The sequence below is a fragment of the Aotus nancymaae genome, unplaced genomic scaffold (assembly GCF_030222135.1).
Source record: "Aotus nancymaae isolate 86718 unplaced genomic scaffold, 86718_ANA_hifiasm-v0.15.2.pri h1tg000058l, whole genome shotgun sequence".
Taxonomy (NCBI): Eukaryota; Metazoa; Chordata; class Mammalia; order Primates; family Aotidae; genus Aotus; species Aotus nancymaae.
This window is the reverse complement of record NW_026988472.1, coordinates 45,599,487-45,621,434: the sequence shown is the minus strand read 5'-3', so window position 1 is coordinate 45,621,434 and position 21,948 is coordinate 45,599,487. Positions and strand designations below refer to the sequence as shown.

The 21,948-nt window shown below is 39.9% G+C and overlaps 1 protein-coding gene across 1 annotated transcript; it reads right to left on the bottom strand.

Moving 5' to 3' along the window:
* Positions 1-17,809: 17,809 nt before the first annotated feature.
* On the bottom strand, positions 17,810-18,064 carry LOC105705638 (small ribosomal subunit protein eS27-like). Its single transcript, XM_012435571.3, has one exon. It carries the CDS (start codon positions 18,062-18,064, stop codon positions 17,810-17,812), a length of 255 nt encoding a protein of 84 aa, XP_012290994.1.
* Between the last annotated feature and the right edge of the window lie 3,884 nt (positions 18,065-21,948).

Here is a 21,948-nt window from a genome sequence, read left to right as displayed (position 1 = left end):
CTCTGAGCCTTAGTGTTTTGGGCACCCAAAGGGCAGCAGGACAAAACCCCGTCAACAGCACCCACACTAACTGCTGCAAATGGTATTTCTTCCCACGAGATGTCTGAAGTCCAAGGATTAGGCCAACCATAGGATCAATAAGGATGCGATTTGCCAGCAATTTCTACTACTGATGGGCTTGCTCCTTTGCAGATCCGGAGACACCAGCAGAGCTCTTCTCTCCTGACAGTGTTTCCATTCTAGGACCATCCCAGGCACAGCCTCACAACAAACTCACCCTAAGTTTCCTTGCAATAAAAGAAGCCGAGTGCAGGCAGAATCTTTAATTGCCAGTCATTGGGCAACTCCTGTAACATTTTCTGCATATTAAAATTATAGCCCTGTAGGTCTGAGATAAAACTGTAATGTTATTGGAAGATCTGAGATCTGGAAATAGTTTTACTGGACTTTCTGAAGTCTGTAATCCCACAAATGTATATCATTTTTCTTTTCTGTGGACTTTTGGATAACATAAAAGAATTTAATGGAAAAAAAAAGTTCATCTTCCAGGAAAACACTAATAACTAAGATTTCCTTCTTAATGAGAGGCCAACAGGGGTCAGGCTAACTAGAGAAGAGAAAGATAATTCCTCACGTATTTTATGTTTCTTATTCTTTGTACTTTACTTTTCACAGCTCTTATGATCCCTGAGCCTCGCTGTGAACCATACTGACTGGGAAGATACCCAGCTTGGTCCTTACCCTCAAAAAAAAAAAACATTGTGTTTAAGGAGTATACAAGAATTATGATTCCCAGATCTTTATCTACCTTGATGTTTTGAAAACTTGCTTTAAGAGAAATAACATGGGGCTGGGAGTAGAAGAACAGGAAGGATTCTTTTTACTTGCTGTGAATCCTTTACTTCCAGACCACCCACCCCTTCTTTACCAGTGCCCACAAACCAGGAACTCAAAGAGAGATGTAGCTGAATTAAGAAATATTCTTTTTTTGGTTATCAACATACAACAAACTTTCTAGAATTTCCAATAATTTATCAGACATCTCAAATTTCCCAAAGTTCTGTTTGCTGGTGAATTCTTGGTATTTCTTTGAACTATTCACTTTCAGTAATCTTCCCCTCAAGCTAATTTTATCATTCACAGAAGAATCAAATGAATTTTCCAAATATCCAGACTTGTGAGTCTAATTTTATCCCCAAACTGAAATATTAGCTAGTTGTCCCATAGATTGTCCCTGCTCTCACCAACCTTGTTTTGAATCTGCTGAGGAAGTCTCACATCTAGTCAATTACACCAGTAATTGACTCAGGCCCAAATTGGATGTCCTGAGCTGGCACCGGACTCAAGATGCCCCTTTGTGTCTACTCTCATCTGAACCCTAGAGCTGAAGCTTGGCCATTCTGAATTGGTATGCAAGACTGAAGTCCACTGAAATAGGGCTGCATGAGAGCACCTGGATGAAATTCCCTCCACATTTACCTGGCAGTTGTGTTACCATTTAGGTTGAAGGAGGCAATCTTTGTGAGTGGAAATCCTCCAATACACTCATGATTTCACCAAAGACAGGTGTGACATGTACTTCTATTCACTTGAACATTCACATGGATTTTCTATAAATTTCTAAATACTACCAGAATTAAATGCTTCATGTCCTAGAATAATAAATACAGAATAATCTGGGATTTCACTTTCCTGATTTCAGTTAGCCATGTTCAACCAAGGTTGGAACATAAGTATGAGTATAATATAATAAGATATTTTGAGGCTGAGCACAGTGGCTCACGCCTGTAACCCCAGAACTTTGGGAGGCCAAGACGGGCTGATCATTTGAGATCAGGAGTTCAAGACCAGCCTGGCCAACATAGTGAAACCCCATCGCTACTGAAAATACAAAAATTAGCCAGGTATAGTGGTGCACACCTGTAGTCCCAGCTACTCGGGAGGCTGAGGCAGGAGAATTGTTTGAACCCAGGAGGCAGAGGTTGCAGTGAGCCAAGATCACACCACTGCACTCCAGCCTGGGTGACAGAGCCAGACTCCATCTCAAAAAAAAAAAAAAAAAAAAGGTATTTTGAAAGAGAGAGATACCACATTTATTTAACTTTATTACAGTATATTGTTATAATTGTTCTGTTTTATTTTTAGTTATTGTTAGTCTCTTACCATGCCTAATTTATGAATTACACTCTATTATAGATATGTATGTATGGGAAAAAAACATAGTTCATATAGGGTTCAGTGTTATCCAGGGTTTCAGCCATCCACTGGGGGTCCTGGAATGTATCCCCCATGGATAAACTATCTACACACACACACTCACACAAATAGGTCACAGAAGAGTTTCACTGCATGGGAAAGGGATTACACTAGTGAAATACTAAGCCAAGTATCTGTGTCCATTTGCTCATTCTCATTAGGATTAAACTGAAAGCTGTTTATCTGCTGCTAGTTGCATAGGGATATATCTTGGCTTTACTTTCGAAATGGATTCTTGGCACAGTTTCATTGTTAGGGATGTGGGATCCAAGACCAAAAAAAAAAAAACGAAACATTGTGTTTAAGGAGTATACAAGAATTATGATTCCCAGATCTTTATCTACCTTGATGCTTTGAAAACTTGCTTTAAGAGAAATAACATGAGGCTGGAGAAGAAGGACAGGAAGGAAGGGGAAGCTGAGAGAACAGCCAGGAAGCTGGGACTAACAGCTGTTCTATTTTTCTGAACAGGGGGAATAAAATTAGACAAGAGTTACAAACGCATGAGTGTAAAATAACAGCATGTCTAAGCAGGGCAGGGTGGTGGTGAGTCCTTATTGCTTGTGGGTAAAGGACAATTAAAATTAGTTTATGAAAAGTTCATAAAGATGAATAAAGTTAAAGTACTCAGTGTGGTATTCATCTCTGTCTAACACAGGCTTTTCCTGCCGTAGATGCGTGAAGAGTGTGCTGAGATCCAATTTGTTCACCACCCCAGTGGGTTTCTGCTATACTTACAGACTAACCACCAATTTATTTTCATTTCTGCCTTTCAACATTAAACCAAGGTGTGCCTAATGACGACAACAGCTTTCAACCAAAGGCCACAAGGACAGCTTCACAGGCCTGAGTGACGTATCCATCGGGCTTTATCTTTATGCAAAAGTCTTCATTTATGCCTTCTTTGTTCTTTCTCCAAAGCAATCACTATAAACTACACAACACGGCTCTCTGTTTATTTTTTTTTTTAATTTTTGTTGTTTTTTTTATTAATAGGGATGGGGGGGGTCTCACTATGTTGTCCAGGCTGATCTCAAACTCCTGGCCTCAAGCAATCCTCCTGCCTCAGCCTCCCAAAGTGCTGGGATTACAGGCTTGAGCCACCATGCGCAGTCCATGGCTCTCTGTTTATACCTCAGTTTTAAAACTCCGAGTAAAGGAAACAGTCATCTTGGGCATTTATTTTTCTGATAAAAGCTTCATAAATGTGCACACTCTTTTGTGTCTGCCTGCTTTCCCCACAGACCTGTTGCTGTCCAAACCAGTATGAAGAGTATGCCTTAAAGGAGAAAACTATGGCTAAAAAGAGTCCATTAGCCCAATGGGTGAATTTCTTGGACTGCATTAAAATCAGTTCAATCATTTGACACAATTATTAAGTGCATAATATATAGCGGACCATTTTAGGCATGGAACAGAGCACAGCAAATAAAACAGACACAAATCCCTGCCTTTATAGAATTAAGATCCTAGTGGGGATATAGAAAAAAAATGAATAAAGAGAAGAGGGTTGGGAATGTCCAGGGTGGCGGTGGTAGAGCCGTTTCATAGAGGTTGATCCAGGGAGGTAATGTTTGTGGGAGATGTTTGAGCAAAGAAGGAGAAGAAGGGAGCCAAGCAGATGTTTGGGAGAGAGCATTCCACGAAGATGAAATAACAAGTGTGAAGGCCATGGAGTGAGACTGCCTTGCTAATGGCCAAGCTACACGGACACCAGGGTGGCTGCAGGGAGTAAGGGAGGAGGGGAAGCATAGTTTGGAGTCATAATTAAAATTTCAGAAAAGCTTTCTTTCTCAGCCTGATTCCTACGATGATAATATTTCTGATTTGTCCTTCTCCTTTTAGATAAGATAAATGATTTGAGGTGTGTTGTTATTAGAAATTATGAAAAATAATAACAAGGCCATGCTCTCTGATGTACTTTCAATTATTACATTATCGTATATGAATATTTCAGACTAAAAAAAGAGAAGATTATCATAGTCGTGATAGTCACCACTATGACCACTAATGAGAGAGTTACATCACAGTTTACATCATCTCATTTGACTTTGTGATAATGCCTGGATAAGAGTTATCTTCCCTTTCTGCAGATACAGAAACTTTTCTGATGCATTATGTGACTTGTCCAAAATTGCTCAGCTATTGAATGCTGGAGGAGGGGTATGGACTAGAATTCCAGTATTATTTTTGCTAAATTACATGACTTTCAGTGCCAGCAGCATCCAGTACACCTGCTCAGGACATCTCTACTCTCTATAATTTTCCCCTTTAAGAGGAAAGACCTGTAGCTAAGAGAGATTGGTTTACCTAATAAGGAAAAAATAAAATGAACAATGACATTTATTATAATAGCATATATCTTACTAAAAGTGAGATACCTAAAAGCTCAATAATAAGACACAGGTAAGTGTGGAATACTTACAGATGTGTGGAACATTATCATTCTATAATAATAAAATAAGAGCCACCCAGAGATGTCTACAACCTAATTTCCAGATTCTGTGTATGTTACCTGGCAGGGAAAAGGGGAAGGAAGGTTGCAGTTGGAATTTGGTGGGTAATCAGGGAGATTACTGAGTAGGCCTGTATTAGACTGTTCTCACATTGCTATAAAGAAACACCCAAGACCAAGTCATTTATTTATTTATTTATTTTGAGATGGAGTCTCACTCTGTCACCCAGGCTGGAGTGCAGTGGTGCAATCTCAGCTTACTGCAACCTCCGCCTCCCAGGTTCATGTGATTCTCCTGCCTCAGCCTCCCGAGTAGCTGAGACTACAGGCACATGCCACCACACCCAGCTAATTTAAGTATTTTTAGTAGAGATGGGGTTTCACCATGTTGGCCAGGCTGGTCTCGAACTCTTGACCTAAAGTTATCTGCCCGCTTTGGCCTCCCAGAGTGCTGGGATTACAGGTTTGAGCCACTGCACCTGGCCCAGACCAAGTCATTTATAAGAAAAGAGGTTTTGTTGGCTTACAGTTCTGCAGGCACTACAGGAAGCCTGACAGAGGAGGCCTCAGGAGGCTTTGACTGGTGGCGAAAGGCAAAGTAGGAGCAGGCACCTCACATGGCAAGAGAAGGAGAGAAAGATGGGAGAGGTGCCACACACTTTTAAAAGACCAGATCTCAGGAGAACTCGCTAATTCAAGGACAATACCAAGAGGGATGGTGCTAAACCATTCATGAGATATCCACCCCATGACCCAATCACCTCCCACCAGGCCCCACCTCTAACATTGGGGATTATATTTCAATGTGAGATTTGGGCAGGGACACACATCCAAACTATATATTTTAAGGCCCAAGGGTCCTTAAAAGTGAAAGACTATGGGAGAAAGGCACAGAGAGATGCGATGTTGTTAACTTCAAAGATATATGAAGGGGCCACGAGTCAAGGAAAGCAGGAGGCCTCTAGCAGCTGTAAAGAACAAGGAAATGATTCTCCCCTGGGCCTCCAGAAAGGAGTACAGCGCAGCTGACACCTTGATTTCAGCTCAGTGAGACCCATGCTGGAATGCTGACCTCTATAATTGTAACGATAATAAATTTGTGTTGTTTTTCAGCTGTTTTGTTTGTGGTAATTTGTTATAGCAGCAACAGGAAATTAATACAATAAGCCAAAGTGGACTATGGACATGTAAATATTTAGATGATATTGTGAGATCTATGGCATAACATGACAAATATTTAGGATCTACATTTAAAAAGCAATATACAGACATGTACATACAGTGTGGTTAAAACTAGGTTTGATAAACAGAGAAACAGAAACCTTAGCTGAGTGAGTACAAAATCTGGGAGAAAAGCCAGAAAAATGTGAACCATGAGCAATGTGAGGGGTGGAATGACGCTGATTCATTTTTCTTCTCTTGCAACTTTTATGAATTTTTCAAATTTCCTTTAATGGGCCTGCATGGAGAAAACACTAAAATTAAGTTTCAACTGGATCTGAGAAAGTAAAAATCCTATTTAGAGAGCTGCAATGATATATGTTGCTAGAGAGGACACCATCAGTCATGACATCTGTGGTAAAATAGCAGTATTCTTCCTCATTTTGTTTAGGTAGCCAGATGGAGAAACAGTTATCATTTTAGCAGCTGGTACTAAAATTCTTATGTTGGGAGAGACCTATCTTACTTGAAAAGTTGAAAAGCAGCTTTGTGAAGTTCACTAGGAGAAGGAAGTCCCCAGGCCCTAGTGTTGATCCAGTGCTCAGATTTCACTTTAAGGAAGGGAGAGGGAAGAGTAATTAGGGCTGGAGTCAGGAGAGGGGAGAGGAGCTTCAGCTGGGGCTGGAAAAAAGCTTTTGAAGGAAAACACAAGCCTATAGCACATCTTCAACGGAATTCAGTGTGTGGTAGATGGGATGCCTCCCCATTACTCCCGATCTTCACCCAAACTGTAACTTGTCCATGTTTGATTTGATTTCACAGGGAAACTAAGAAAGGCAGTGAGATTTGCATCAAGGTCAACTCGGTTAAAAATTGGGCTAGTCTCTGTGGATGGGGGGAGTGTAAGATCTAAAACCACGTCTTGTGGTGTGCCTAGCATGTGTCTTCAACTTTGCTGAGTGTTCACTGCCTGTTCAACATCTCCCCTTCCTAGGGTAACCTCCTAACCCACATGTAACGTGTGGCCCATTGCAAATTAACAAGTGTTTGCAAAGCTATTTCACTACCTTGAGTTGCATTTCATATACAAGAAGTCAGCCCTTGGATTCCCTGGGATTTGGGCCAGTTTGTTGCAAAGCAACCACTCAACTGCTCCTCTGAGAACCTGTGGAAGCTCCTCACCACTGATGTTTCCCAGGGATTGCGAAGCTATTCTGTCTCCCGTGTGAGATGGTTTTAGAGCTAGGGGCCTGCAGTTATTCAAAGGAGCCATGGTGCTTGGGCTGCCCTCAAAAGCCCAGAAGATGCTGGGAGGTGGTGTTTGTTAGAGGACCCATTGGGGATTATATATCCTCTATGGTGTCGTTGAGAGTCAAAGGAACTTCACTCCACCAGACATCCCAAAAACAGAGCTCCTGAGGTGCCCATGATTGAAAACAAGGAGTCTTCCCTAGAGATCCTCTGGGCCAAATCCTGGCATTGCTCCCAGCCGTCTCTCTCCACAGTGGCAATAGTTTATATGGTTTTCTCCAATGCTGTCTTGAGGGCTCAATGAACCAGAGCTCCCTTGGGGTCAGGTGATATTCCAGAGGCCTAATGTCTGCCTCTGTGAGTGGCAAAACTTACCACCAAAAATGTGGGGGAGTAGTAGTGGTGATGTAAGTGTGCATGTGTGTGTGTGTGTGTGTGTGTGTGTGTATGCATGCCTCTGCCTACATCAAGGAAGAGAGGGCAAGAAGGAGAGATTCCAGATTTTGTAGGCTTGAAGCTTACATGATTTTGAGGGTCCCCTTCAAGAAAAAAATACTATACTACAAATTCAAAATGAGGTACAAAAATACAAATATGTATTTACAATGAGGTAAAAAATAACAACAAATTACAACTATTATAAAAGCTGGCAAATAACCCAAAGCATCACATAATCTAGAACATAGCATAATCTTAATTCCCCAATGCATCTCTATACTATTTTTCCTACATTTCTTAGCTAAATATTCTTTGATCACCTCTTCAAATGACAGCGATTTTGTAAGGTTTTTTTTTTTTTTGGTAACAGGAATACATTCATTCTTTCCTCTATCTAGAATGATTGATGAAATGTTTTAAAAAATTATTGATAGTTTAGAAATTGATTTTCAGGCTGGGCGCAATGGCTCATGCCTATAATCCCAGCACTTTAGGAGGCCAAGGTGGACAGGTCACCTGAGGTTAGGAGCTCAACACCAGCCTGGCCAACATGGTGAAACCCCGTCTCTACTGAAAATACAAAAATTAGCTGGGCATGGTGGTGCGTGCCTGTAATCCCAGCTACTCGGGAGGCTGAGGCAGGAGAATTTCCTGAACCCAGGAGACGGAGGTTGCAGTGAGTGGAGATCACGCCATTGCACTCCAGACTGGGTGACAAAGGCGAAACTCTGTCTCAAAAGAAAAGAAACAATGAAAATTGGTTTTCAGCTTCCCAATTCATTTTTGGCCATGTAATGTAAATTTGTAGGATTTGTTGTCAAATTTGAAAAATCTATCAAGATTTTTTCATGTGTGAGCTGTCAGATTTCAAGTTATTTTAAGTTTCCTTACATAGTGACTAATCACAATCTTTGAACTAATGACATTCATTACAGAGTTTGTCATTGATGTCGTTTAGTGGTGTATTATGATTTTTATGTTAATCATTGTCAATATTAGTATTCATTGTCAAATTGGCAAGAAATTTAATTTTCTTCAAACATATTTATAGATTTATTTTTTATTAGTTGGATTAGTAAGCAATCCAAGAGTCCCGATTCAAAATTTGTTTCTTCCTCTTCAAATAGTATTGATTTTGTTATAGTCTAAGTGAATCTTTCAATTACAATTTATTTCTCCATGTCAGAATAATTTCTCATGATTTCATTCAGAAATATACATATACTTCTGTATATATGTATAACAGTTTTACCGTGTAATGAGTTTATAACTGGATATGTTGAGCTATCACAGTCTATTCCTGATGGGAATGAACTTCTATTTTGACTTGAGGTCCTTGAGAACTAAATCTTCTGCTTACAGTTCCATATATCTCATGCTTGGGAGAGGTTTTTCACAAAGTAGCTTTTGGCCATCTGTATTTCAAATGTTATTTCTCTTCTACCACCCCATACTGCCAGTGCTGCTAGGCACAATGACACACATTACAATTTATGGCCTCTGGCCCTATACCTTTTCTTTGTGATTCCAAGTGAGACATCACGGTAGACGGTAGAGGGGTTCCTGAAAGCCATTCCTACATCAGGATGGCTGGTAATAACTTAAATATGAAACACAAATATATCCCACTAAACCCAAACTGTTCCTAACTCAGCTTCATCTTAGGCATATTTCAAAAATGCCATGGCCATCTTCAGTGCAACTCAGTACAAGGAAGGGAAGTCACAGTGGAAGAGACAGTAGTCTTACTTGATTGTGGATGAGATTGATTAGTTTTGCAAATTTTATAAAAACATATGAATACGTGAACACATTGCCTTAGAAGGGGCCCAGGTATGCCACGAAGCATTTATGCTTCCTGATCAATCCGCTTCAGGGGCAAGAGTTGGTACCGGATGATATACTACTAGAAACTTCTCTATTGCTAACTCCACTTTTTTTTTTAAAGACAGGGTCTCATTTTGTCACCCAGGCTGGAGTGCAGTGGCATGATGTTGGCTTACTGCACCTCAACCTCCTGGGCTCAAGTGATCCTTCCACTTTAGCCTCCCAAGTAGCTGGGACCACAGCCACATGCCACCATACCTGACTAGTTCATTTTTATTTTTTATAGAGACAGGGTCTTTCTATGTTGCCCTTTTGCCCAGGCTGGTCTCAATCTTCTGGGCTTAAGCAACTCTCCCTCCTCAGCCTCTCCAAGTGCTGAGATTACAGGCTTGAGCCACTGCACCCAGCCCAGAAACAAGTATTTAGCAGAGTTCCCGCCCTCTTCTCCCCTCCCCCCCCCACCAAATAAAGCAAGAGTTTCGCTTTTCAGGTTGACAAAGAACTTACTTGACTACTTCCCTAAAGCTAATACTTTGCCGGGAATATAGGAGAAATTAAAGGGAATAGAATTATTTCTACACTATTAAGATGATAAAAGTTTCAACTTATGAATACAAGAGTTCAAATATTTTTTAAAAAGCCACCAGAAGGTGGTTTAAAAAGGCTTTATTCTCTTGAATAACAATGCTTGCCAGTTTGAATAAGATTAGCTTTTCTTTTAAAATCTCATCTAGAAAGCTTTTATAATTGAATCTTGATTTATTAATCATTTTCCTATCTTTCATCACCAGTCTGAGAAATCTTAATAAAGACTGTTGATGTTAGTAGATCCATCTCATACTGGGAAAAAAACACCTGGTCCTGGTTTTTGATCACTTGTTTCTTGTCCGTGTGTGTGTGTGTGTGTGTGTGTGTGTGTGTGTGTGTGTGTGTATGGGTGTGTCTTTCTCTTACACACAACCCAACCAGACACTTTCTTTTCAAAATATTATGATCATCACTATCTCTGTTGTACCAAGGGAATTTTCAGTATTCTAAAAATAACTTCAATTCTATGGAGTCAGAGTGTTTTTAGTTACAGATGCCCAAACAGTAGGGTTTCACATCAGACTCCATCTTAAAATACCATCTTAAAAGACATAGAGAATAATGGAAACATGAAAAATGATTTGGAAATTAGGATAACTAAATCTGATTAAAATTAACTTCTATAATGGCCAAAGGATAAAATACTAGTGTTAATGATTAATCGGAGGGGCCTGAGAGAAACCTGATTTTTTTCTCTTCTTTGTCTTCTATTTGCCTTGCTTCCTGCTGCCTTTTTTTCTGTACTACTTTGGCATCAGCTGGAACTGGTTTGAGCCCCATGCTTCTACCAGCCTTCACAAAATATCCGAAGCCTAGGAGTAGGAAACTAGGTAAACTCTAGGTGAAAGGAATGACTAAAGCAAGTTTTTCCCTTCTTGTTTTTGTTCCGGGTCACCCGCTTTTGATTTAAAATTTTCATATAACTGGATTAAAACTTTTCCTCTTTCTTGTACATATATTGTGATAGATATAAGCAATTTGTTTCATTCCTATCTTCAACCATGGGAAATGAATTTTTTGAATCTGATTTTTGTTGCTTATAAAAGGCACAATGAAGACTACTTACTGAATTCTAATAACTGCACAATCCTTACGAAAAGCTTAGTGGTAAAAAATGAATATTCATGAGACCACCTAAGGAATGTAAAATCCATTGCTTACTTGATATTCAGGGACTCCAGGTTAAGGGTGCATTGAAACGGAAAGTGTTAATTAGTCATTGCTGTTTAACAAACGATCTCCAATTCTCAGAAGCTTATAGTCATGTTTCCACGCAAAGGTCTGTGGGTCAGCTACAGTTTTACTGGAATCATCCAGGATTAGGAGAGCTTGGCTCCAGGCTACACATTGGTTTTAGGCCCCCGTTATGTGTTTCCTCATTCTCTCTGCACCAGCAGCTACTCAGTATATATTCTTCCCATGGTGAATCACAGGAGCATAAGATATCATGCCCAATCACACACATGTGCCTCTTAAACGTTAAAGTTCCAGTCAAGTTTGCAGAGTTTCCACTGGCTAAGCCCAAAGTCAAGGAGTGGGAACGCACACTCTACTGTTGCAACGCTAGGTCACACAGCAGAGGGAGGGAGAGAAGAATGAATAACAATAATCCATCTTCCACACTGACCAAATTTGTCTATGATTGATTTCCTCATTTGTAAAATGAAACAAAACACACACAGACACACACAAGTCAAAAATACTCTATCTCCAAGAGTTGTAAGGATTCAAAGAACAGTGCTTGGCACACACAAAACTCAATATCATTACTATTATTGCTGTGGTCATCGTTGTTTTGTTCTGTGTCTGTCTTTGCCACAGCTGTTTTAAAGCTTAGAGACAAACTTTCTGCCCTCTTCTAGCGAGCATGTAGGGATATAGTTTGCACACCAAATCTACCCCATGCTTTGTCTTACTTTTTAATGTATTTCTCCTTCGATTCTTTCCTGAATTTTTTCTCATCCTGTTAATTGAATATACTGATGTAAGCAGTCTGTAAATGTTTCCCTGTATTATCAGTTGTAGTTTGGTGAACAAATAAACAAATTAGCACTACTGGCTTGTTGCTTTTCTTTTTTCTTTTATTTTTGAGACAAGGTCTTGCTCTGTTACCCAGCTGGAGTGCAGTGGTACAATCACAGCTCACTGCAGCTTCGACCTCCCTGGCTCAAGCAATCCTACCACCTTAGTCTCCTGAGTAGCTAGGAGCATGCGCCACCATATCCAGTCAATTTTTTAAAAATTGTTTGTAGAGACAGGGTCTCACTCTGTTGCCCAGGCTGGTGTTCAGTTCCTGGGCTCAAGTGATTCTCCTGCCTCAGCCTCCCAAAGTGCTGGGATTACAGGCATGAGCCACTGCTTCCAGCCTCCTTTTTCTCTAAACCTTGACTTCCCATGCGTTTGCCATCTCTGTCAATGCTGCAATAGCCCTTCTTCTCTGTCTATACTAGGCAAACCCGACTTTGTTGCTCTCATCACCAAACATCAGGTTATAAGTTTCTTTGTTTATTGTCTACTACCGTGCTCTCAACTGTATGTTTTACATCTCTTTTGTCATTGCAAGTACAAAAGAGGCATGCAATAAATATTTTTGAATGAAGGAATAAATAAATCAGTGTGTTTGTCATGACTTCTACATGCACTCTCGCCTAGATTTTCTGTTGTGATGTAGATATTAACTGTAGGCATGGGTGTGGCTACTGTTAATCCCCTTTCTTTCCACCTCTAGAATCTAGTTCTCCTTCCATTGCACTGAAACTGGGTTTGGTAAGGTCGTTGAATACCATCCTACTTGCAATGCAATGGCCTTTTCTCTGATATAACCACTTTGTAAGGTATGCCAGGGTCAATCATTGTTTTCTTCTTAAAATCGTTCCTTCTGTAGCTTTTGTGACTCCAGCTTGTCACTTCTCTGGGCAGCAGTCCTTTACCTGCAGGTTAATTCACATCAAGGACACATGAAATCAGATTTTCCCTGGGATAGAGGCACATGACCTCTGATGATTCCTAGGGGCATTGCAAGCTGGACTTGTTAACAGTTAAATTTACTATCTTCACCCTTAACCCCCAAACACTCATTGGCTTCCTCATGCAGGTTAACTGTGACAAGAGCCACCTCATTTTTAAGCTGTCCATCTTTTCATCATTCTTGATTCTTTATCCATGTCCCTCCCCACCCTCTCTCAACTATAATCTATCCCTAAAATATTGATTTTGTGTTTGTTTTCTCAAAGCGTCCTCTTTCCTTCTCTCAGAAAACTGTCTTGGTCCAGGACCTCCAGATTCTTAACTACTTGAAGAACTTTCCAAGGCATCTCTCAGCCTCCAGCTTCTCCCCACTTCCAACTTACTCTTTTCACCCTACTTTGTGATAATTCTTCTAAAATGCAGATTGGTAGCTTTCCTTTGCCTTCAGCATGAAGTCCAAACCTTTTGGCATGGCACGAAAAACACTGCCTTTCTCTCCACTTACCTCCTCTTCCATTACCTCCCAACCTCTACCATGCATACTTTGCTAAACTTGAGCTAGTTAGTGCTTCTTGGGATGGCTAGAGCCTCCCCTCTCCTCCCCGCACTCCCCTCTCCTCCCCGCCCTCCCCTCTCCTCCCCTCCCCTCCCTTCTTCCCTCCCCTCCCCTTCCCTTCCCTTCTCTCTTCTCTTCTTTCTTCTCACCTCTCCTTTTCTTCTCTTCTTCTCTTTCTCTCTCTTAACTTTTTATACAATAATCTTCAAGAATGCCCATTTCACTTGCTTTGCCCTCTGAGATAATTTCTGCCCTTTCTCCAAGCCTCATTTCTAGAGTTCCCGCTACTGGGAAAGTCCTCTACCCTACTGCCTCCACTTACTCCCTGCTATTGAGTGTTCTTCCTTAGTGTTTCTATCACACCATGTAAGTAACCTCAATAACAGTTCCTTTGAGGTTTAGTAATAATTATTAATTTCTCCACTAGAGTGTGAGATTCTTTAGAGTAGAAACGTTTTACATTATGTCTGCATTCATAGTAAATAAGTCTTAGCACACAGAAAACAGTAAAAAAAAAAAAAGTGTGGACTTGAGATAAATTGAACTCAGTTAATTAAAAACAGTATTCAGAAGTGGTCCTTTATTTAAATGGAAATTTAACAAAATGGTGTCTAGTTGATGTTGACCTCAATCAGAATATAAAAAGTGGTTTTTTTTTACAGGTATTTTGGCTTGTGGTTGTAATTTGGCACCAAAATTGGTTTCAGTATGTGTAGTGACATCCGAGTATGAAAACCACACTGTCATCTGGCATGGAGACAATTGGGGCTGGGGTAGAGGCAGTTATGCAAATGAGACCCTGATTTGTTCTCTTCTCTCATCTTTTTTACTTCCATTGTCATAGGAGCTCTTTGTTCCCACCAGATTGAATTAGGAGTGCTACTTTTTTTTTTTTTTTTTAAGTGGATGGTGTTAATATAGCTCTGGGGAAAAAACAGTGTCACAAAAAGCACTGGAAGTGATCTCACCAACCAACCATCCATATGACCTGTATTCTGGGCTATGTTCCAGAAAGTTAGCTTTGTTCCGGATGCATTTCCTCACCCAGGATCCTTTGTCAGCTCTCCTTCGTCATACATCCCACAGTGGTTATTACAGACTTATTGTTCTGGTGCTACTGCACCTCCAGAGTCACCCAGTGGCCAAGGGCACTGGCTTCAGGGGCAGTACAAACTCAAGTTTGCACACAGTTGCTGCTCTACTTTCTAGTTGTTGATGAATGACTGATCCTCGGTCCTCAGTTTTCTCATTTATGAAATGTGGATAATAACACCGACTCCATCAGGCTTGGTGAAGCCAATCATATAAAGTTCTTCATCCAGCCAGTGCCCTGCACATAGTAATTCTATACCATCTATTTCCATTATATATATAAAAGTCATAGAGTTTCAATCAGATTGTTAGCTCCCAGATCCACTTACAAACTATTACTTTCAGAAAGTTATTTCTATAGTTGAATCTTTCATTTATAAACTGACTTCATCCTGACGGAATATTCTTGTTATCTGCCACCCAGAACCCCCTTCTTAGTCTCCTAGGGCAACTGTAACAAAGTATCACAGACTAGGTGGCTTAGAACAATACAAATTTATTCTCTCACAGTTCTGGAGGATAGACATCTGAAGTCAAGGTGTCCTCAGAGCTATGCTCCCTCTAATACTCTGGGTAGAATCCTTTTGTGCCTGTACATAGCTTCTGGTGGTGACCATCAATTGTTGGCATTTCTTGGTTTGCAGCCCTATCACTTCAGTGTCTGCCTCTGTCTTCACATAGCCATCTCCACCCTGTGTGTCTCTGTCTTCACATGGCATTTTCTTCTTTTTTTTGAGGGACACCAGTCATATCAGGTTAGGGCTTACTCTGATTACTTCATCTTAACTCGATTTCATCTATAGAGATACTATTTCCAAACAAAGTCACATTCACAGGTTATAACTTTAATGCTTTTGGATTATCTTTTTGAAGACATAATTCAACCCATAAAACCATTTAATGAAGAAGTTGCTACCCCCAGATAAAGGAAGGGTGATGGGAGACGAGCTTCAGCGACTATTCAGCTGTATAGTCCAGCCCTCTCACCCAAGGTCAGGCTCCTTCCTGAAGTGACCCACATTCAATGACAGATTAATGCAAGGATGTAAAGGCCTGGCCATCTCTCCAACCCAGAGTAACTTTGAAGGGCCCTTCCAACTCCAAAGCCCTATGGCATCATTGGAGGCTGTTATTGTGCTTGGGTTCCAGGTTGACTTCTCTCTCTGCCTAGTCCTGCTTCTGTCCCTAAACGTTCACAGGTGTTGATCCCAACAAATGTCCTTCTAATAATCTCTAACTCAAAGTCTACTTCTTGGAGAGGCAACCTGTGATAGTACTTGAAAGGAGAAAGTGCCTCCTGCAACATTTTGTTCACCAGGGTTGTTACTTCCTGGGCACATAGTAAACAATCAATAAATCCTAACAAGACTTATTGGGTCACATTTCTCTGAGTAGTTAGGCAGAATTAAGTGTGCAATTTGTTTGATAGCTGCCTGAGACATGAATGTATCCCCATGTAGATTGAATCCATGACGGACCACACGTTCAAATGAACCATCCAGCATTTAGCCCAGCCTCCTTGTTGTCACAACCAGCACCAAAACATTCTCTGTAGTCTTGTGTGGCATGACAGTCAGACGCTCTCAATACCTAATAATAAGATAATCCCTCAGCATGAATTCAATATAACTGACCACAGAAATAACCAATCTAAAGCAATCATTTGGAAATTGATGACCAAGGAGTTGAGAAACATACGTATTTCAATTCAGGGAACTAAATTGAATGGTCGGGGTCAGGAAAACATGGTGGTCCAAACACATTGAAAGCTACTTGCTCCACGCAGATATTTTTATAACAGAGCTTGACAAAAGGGAGACTAAAGAAGAGAAAGTCATTATGTCTTTAACACTAACTAGAAGGGGCAGGTATCTTTGAGCCCTTGGCAAACTCATCCCTATAGAGAAAGTGGAAGCATCAATGGCACTAGTTATTAGTTCCAAATGACTCTCCTCGCTTTTCCTTCTTGCCCTTCCAGAGAGTACATTGTGGTAACAGCTGACATGAGAACTGTGATCTACTTGGCAGGAGTAGTTCTCACTGTTAAATGAAAAAGTTGAGATTCTGCTATATGTACCAGTGTACTGTGTGTTTGGTTAGCTTGGGTCATCTCTGAGAAAATACTCAATTATGGGTGCCCTAACCTAGTTAGACAGTACTTTGGAACATGGCTAGGGATATATAATCACTTGATCTAGAAGCCAGCTTGTCTCTTCAGCTGATATCTCTGCCTTCTCATTTTCTGTAACTGTATTTCGTTTTTATGATCTACTGAAAATGAGCCAGAAAACTCAAGTGAACTAATCTCAACCGCATTAAGAAATATTTATATGTATCATTTATTCATTGAACAAATATTTGTTGAGGGTCTACTATGTGCCAGGAACTGTCATGTCCAAGGGGGTTGATATGGGTTGAATTGTGTCCCCCCAAAATTTATATGCTGAAGTCCTTACCCCCACTACCTTAGAATGTGACCTTGTTCGGTAACAGGGTAACTGCAGACATTATTTAAAATGAGGTCATACTGGAGTAGATTGGGCCCCTAATTCAATATGACTGGTATCCTTATAACTTGTAACAGATCCTTATAACAGATCTCAGACTTCCGGCCTTCAGAACTGTGAGATAATAAATTTCTGTTGTTTAAGCCACCCAGATTGTGGTGACTTGTTATGTAGCCCTAGCAAATCGATACAGGGATTCAATAGTGTTCATATTTGAAACCATTCCTGCCTTCAAAAGCTTATAGTCTTCGCATATGTGTGTGTTTGTGTGAGTGTGCCCACATGTTCCAGCCAAGACCACCTGGAGATAGATGTGGTCAGTCAACCCATTTCCTATTCTGTGTGAAACCCAATATCCTTTGGACATTTCTGCAAGTTCCTGGGAACTTGAGTGCTCCAGGCCACTTCTGGCCCTACATTCTTGCTTCATCACAACTCCCGTCACCCCATCTATGGCTGATCTCTTATCTCTGCTCCTCTCATCCAACCCAGGCACTGTTTTTTTCCCTCAAGGTCTTCTCACACATGGCCATTGTGTGAATAGATGACTTTTCTGAAAGACTGAAAAGATTACAAAAAGGGATATTGTAATCATGTTAACTACTTAAAACTGAGGTAAAACATGCCGTCTTCCTAAATATATATATATATATATATCTCCAAAATGTGTTTATCGAGATGGTTTCCCACTCATCTTGATTCATAGTGCTTTTAGTGCTGCTTCCTCCTGAAAGAACATCCTTCTGTAAGCCTTGCTTTTCCTCTTGTAGGCTGGTAGAGGACAGTGGAGCAGCCAACACACAAAACTACCATTTGTGCATGGCTGAAGACCGTGGTGATTTTATAGCATCCTGGGCATTTCACATCCATGAAGTAGAAATTGGGGCTCTGCACCAGGCGTTTCTTCTTGTGTTTCCTCTTCTCCTCTTCTGAAGAGGGATGAAGGAGATCCTTTGCGAGAGGCATGTTCTCGTGGGTGGGTCGTCACAGCCAGAAAGGCCTTCCTAAATATTTCAGAGCTTCCCTGCACCAGGCAATTTCTCTTGGGGGAATGGTTTCCACAAGCTCTACTTGGCTGCCATTTTGACCTGGCATTTTCTCCCTGTTCACCTTCCTCTGTTCTTTTCCAGCCCCAAATTTGCTAGCCAATTTTTATGCTACAAAATTTAGCTATTTCTTCATTTTTATGTATTCTTATAGATAAGGACTCATTTTTATCCCATATGAAAAAGTTGATATTTGATCATCTTTGACCTACAAAAATAATAATTTCATTTTAATTAATCCAAGATTTTTCTAAACAATGACAGCTTTCTTTTTGAGTGACAGCTGCTAAAATAATAATATATCTGAAGATATATGTAGGAACATATATCTTATGTCCATGCACATGCATAGGAAATAGAGTAAAAAGGAAAAAATGCAATTAGCCCTAGAGGAATGGAAAAGTGTTTTCTCTCTTTTGAACGTTTCTTTATACTTTCCTATATTTTTCCATGTTCTACAATGAACATACTTTGCTTTTTATCATCAGAAAAAGTGTTCCTGCTGGGTGTGGTGGCTCACGCCTGTAATCCCAGCACTTTGGGAGGCCGAGGCAGGTGGATCACGAGGTCAAGAGATCGAGACCATCCTGGTCAACATGGTGAAACCCCGTCTCTACTAAAAACACAAAAATTAGCTGGGCATGGTGACGCATGCCTATAGTCTCAGCTACTCGGGAGGCTGAGGTAGGAGACTTGCTTGAACCCAGGAGGTGGAGGTTGCGGTGAGCCAAGATTGTGCCATTGCACTCCAGCCTGGGTAACAAGAGTGAAACTCCATCTCAAAAAAAAAAGAATACTAAGAGATGGTACCGTAGGCACCAACACAATCCATAAAGCTGGTAAAGCAAGCAGGAGAGATATCTACAGATATTCATAGATTATATATACATTGTTTTTCTATCTCAATAATTTGTCTTACCCTTGAGTCTTTTTGAATAGTGGTACTGACTATGAACCAGATCTTTTACGAAAAATGTTACAGTATGGTAATTATATGTTAGAGAGACCATATTATTTGAATAGGCATCTCATCTCAATATTATCCAGACATATAACATTACCAGGACTCAAAGTATTTGAATGATGCAAATTTTCCTAACATTACTTATCACATTTAGTGCAGGCAAGTTAATTGTGGCAATATTGATAGCTCCTACAGGTAAGTCAAATTGGACTGGTTTTTTTATGTTCTTGAGCTTCTATGGCTATAGTCTTTTCTGAACTCCAAAGTCTGTTCATGTGATAGCTTGAAACTGTGTTCACAAATTCTTTCATATTGCTTCCTTTAAAAGTTAGAGTCTTATTCCTCTCCCAGTGAGTGTGAGCTGTAGTTAGTGACTCGTTTCTAATAAATATAATGTGGCAGAAGCAACTGATGATGTGTGACTCCCTAAACTAGGACACAAAAGGCACTGTAGACTCCTCCTTGGTCTCTTTCTTAGATCAGTCACTGTCAGAGAAGCCAGCTGCTATATGGTGGGAAGGGTTAAACAGTTTCATGGAGAGGCCCCTATGGCAAGAACAGAGGCCTCCTGCCAACGATCACATATGGGAACCATCTTGGAGGCAGATCTTCCAGCCTCAGTCAAACCTTCAGAGGGCTGCAATCCCACCAATGTCCTAACTACAACCTCATGAGAGACCCTGAGTCAGAACTACAAAATTACTCCCAAATTCCTAACCCACAGAAGCTGTGAAATAATAATGCTGATTATCCTGAACCACCAAGTTTTAGGGTAATTTGTTAGTCAGCAATAGATAGCTAATACAGCTAGCACAGAACTTTATTGCTGGAAAACTGTATCGAAAGGTTTCATATTCTGATCTTGTAGTATGAACCAGATGACAAGAGTCTGGATGGTAAGCACACAACAGGGAGGAAAGCAGATGCAGAATCTGCCTTCAGGTACTTTGCAATCAAATTCCACAAATGAATAATCAGAGAAAAGTGCTTGACACTGACGAAGTTACTTAAGGTCACTTAGCTTTCATTTTTGAAATGGAATAGACTTTGATTTTTGAAATGGAGAATAATAAGCTTTGATTTTTTGAAATGGAGAGTAAATGGAGTCTACCTTAAGAGTTGTTATGAGATTGTAAAATAATATTAAATAAAGTAGCTGTCACTGATAGTTATTACTCCATAAACACTTGCCATTATTATTAGGTGGATTTTCGTCATTGGATTTTTTCTGACCTCAAGTCAGAATCCCTGCCTAATGCCAAACATGTATAAGCATGGCACTTGAATGAAAGGTGGCATTTTCCACTGATAGTTTTGAAAAATCAGAATCTTTACGAGAAACAGCTCTCCATTGTTTTTCTCAAAACTATTTGTGTAAAAATATTTTAGGGAAATTAAGGGGCCATGGCTTCAGTTTGATTCAGTACCTATCACAAGTTGCTCGTGAACATACATTTTTATTACTAATCATTCAGAATAATAAATAAGCAAAGTTCCCACACTGTTGTGCCAACATACTAAATGCCATCAGCTGTTTTGTTGAAAAGGAGAGTAATATTTCTTATGCTGGATGGTGCATGTAATATTTTATTCCAAAGCAATACTCAGATCATTTAGATAAGTAATTATCCATTATCACATCATTTAATTCAAAACTATGAGTTCCCCCTTTCCCTAATTCCGGCGTTTGCTTCAACTCCATCTCATCAATTATGTTGAATTCTTAAGTCATTGAGAAAAGGGGGCCTGACTCACATTTACTGTGTTTATCTCATTTGCTCTAATATTCCAGGACTTATCAAGAGAAATGGTTCCAAATCTACAATTTAGATAGATGATTTATCTACAATTTAGATAGAGCAATTTTCAGGGCCCAAATCCAGAAAATTGATGTAAAGGTGAAATACTAGGTGACTATGAGAAAGATAGTTATTTCAAACCAGAGGCTGTTCTACTTCACTGACAGTTTTCTTATATGCATAATCGAGGCTCTGGATGACTGTGTTGTTATGGTAACCATCACTGTATATTACACTAAAATCTGGTGTTGAAATGTACTAGAAGCATGAAGCATACATTTTTCATATTTTTTCCAAGTTCATTTTTCATGATTTCATGTAGCAGTCCAACATGAAACATTTATTTGAGTTTAAAAAATCATAAGTATATATTCTTCTGCTTTGAGATTTACTAGCTTCTGTGACTGGAATAGCAATTCACCATTAAGTGGATTTAATAAATTTCAAACAATTAGACTTTCTTTCAAAGAAAGAAGATGGAGAGGGGTTGTATTTGATGGTCTTCTTTGGAGCTAATCCGCAACCCTGGCTCCCTGATATAATCGGAATCGGCCTTCAGATTCCAAATCATGGTGAGACAATGTGCAGTGATTTCAAATAAGGTGTGACATTTTTGCTTCAATAAGGATAGACAAATGTTGAAATTTGTGTGTCGCTCTGTTTAATTTATATGACAAAGTCAGGGGCTTCCTGAATTGGGTGCTGGTTGCTCCTCCCTTCCTCTTTTTATAGCAGCTACTACCGGATGGGTTTGGCACATGGATGAGACACAGTGTTCTCATTATTGGAATTGCTGGCATTCAAATAATGGGGAGAAGTCTGTATATTATAGTTAAATGCAGAACATTAGTACTGATTTTTAAAAAATCGTTCAATAACCTAATTAGGGAATTACCAAAGGTGCCCCTGAAAATAACTTTGTGTGAAGTGTTTATATCAAGAGAAAGATTCACATCCATTTATTTGACACACTTAATTCACATTATTCCTCTTTCTCTAGGAAGATTATATAACTGGAAATATCATAACACAAGGAAATAG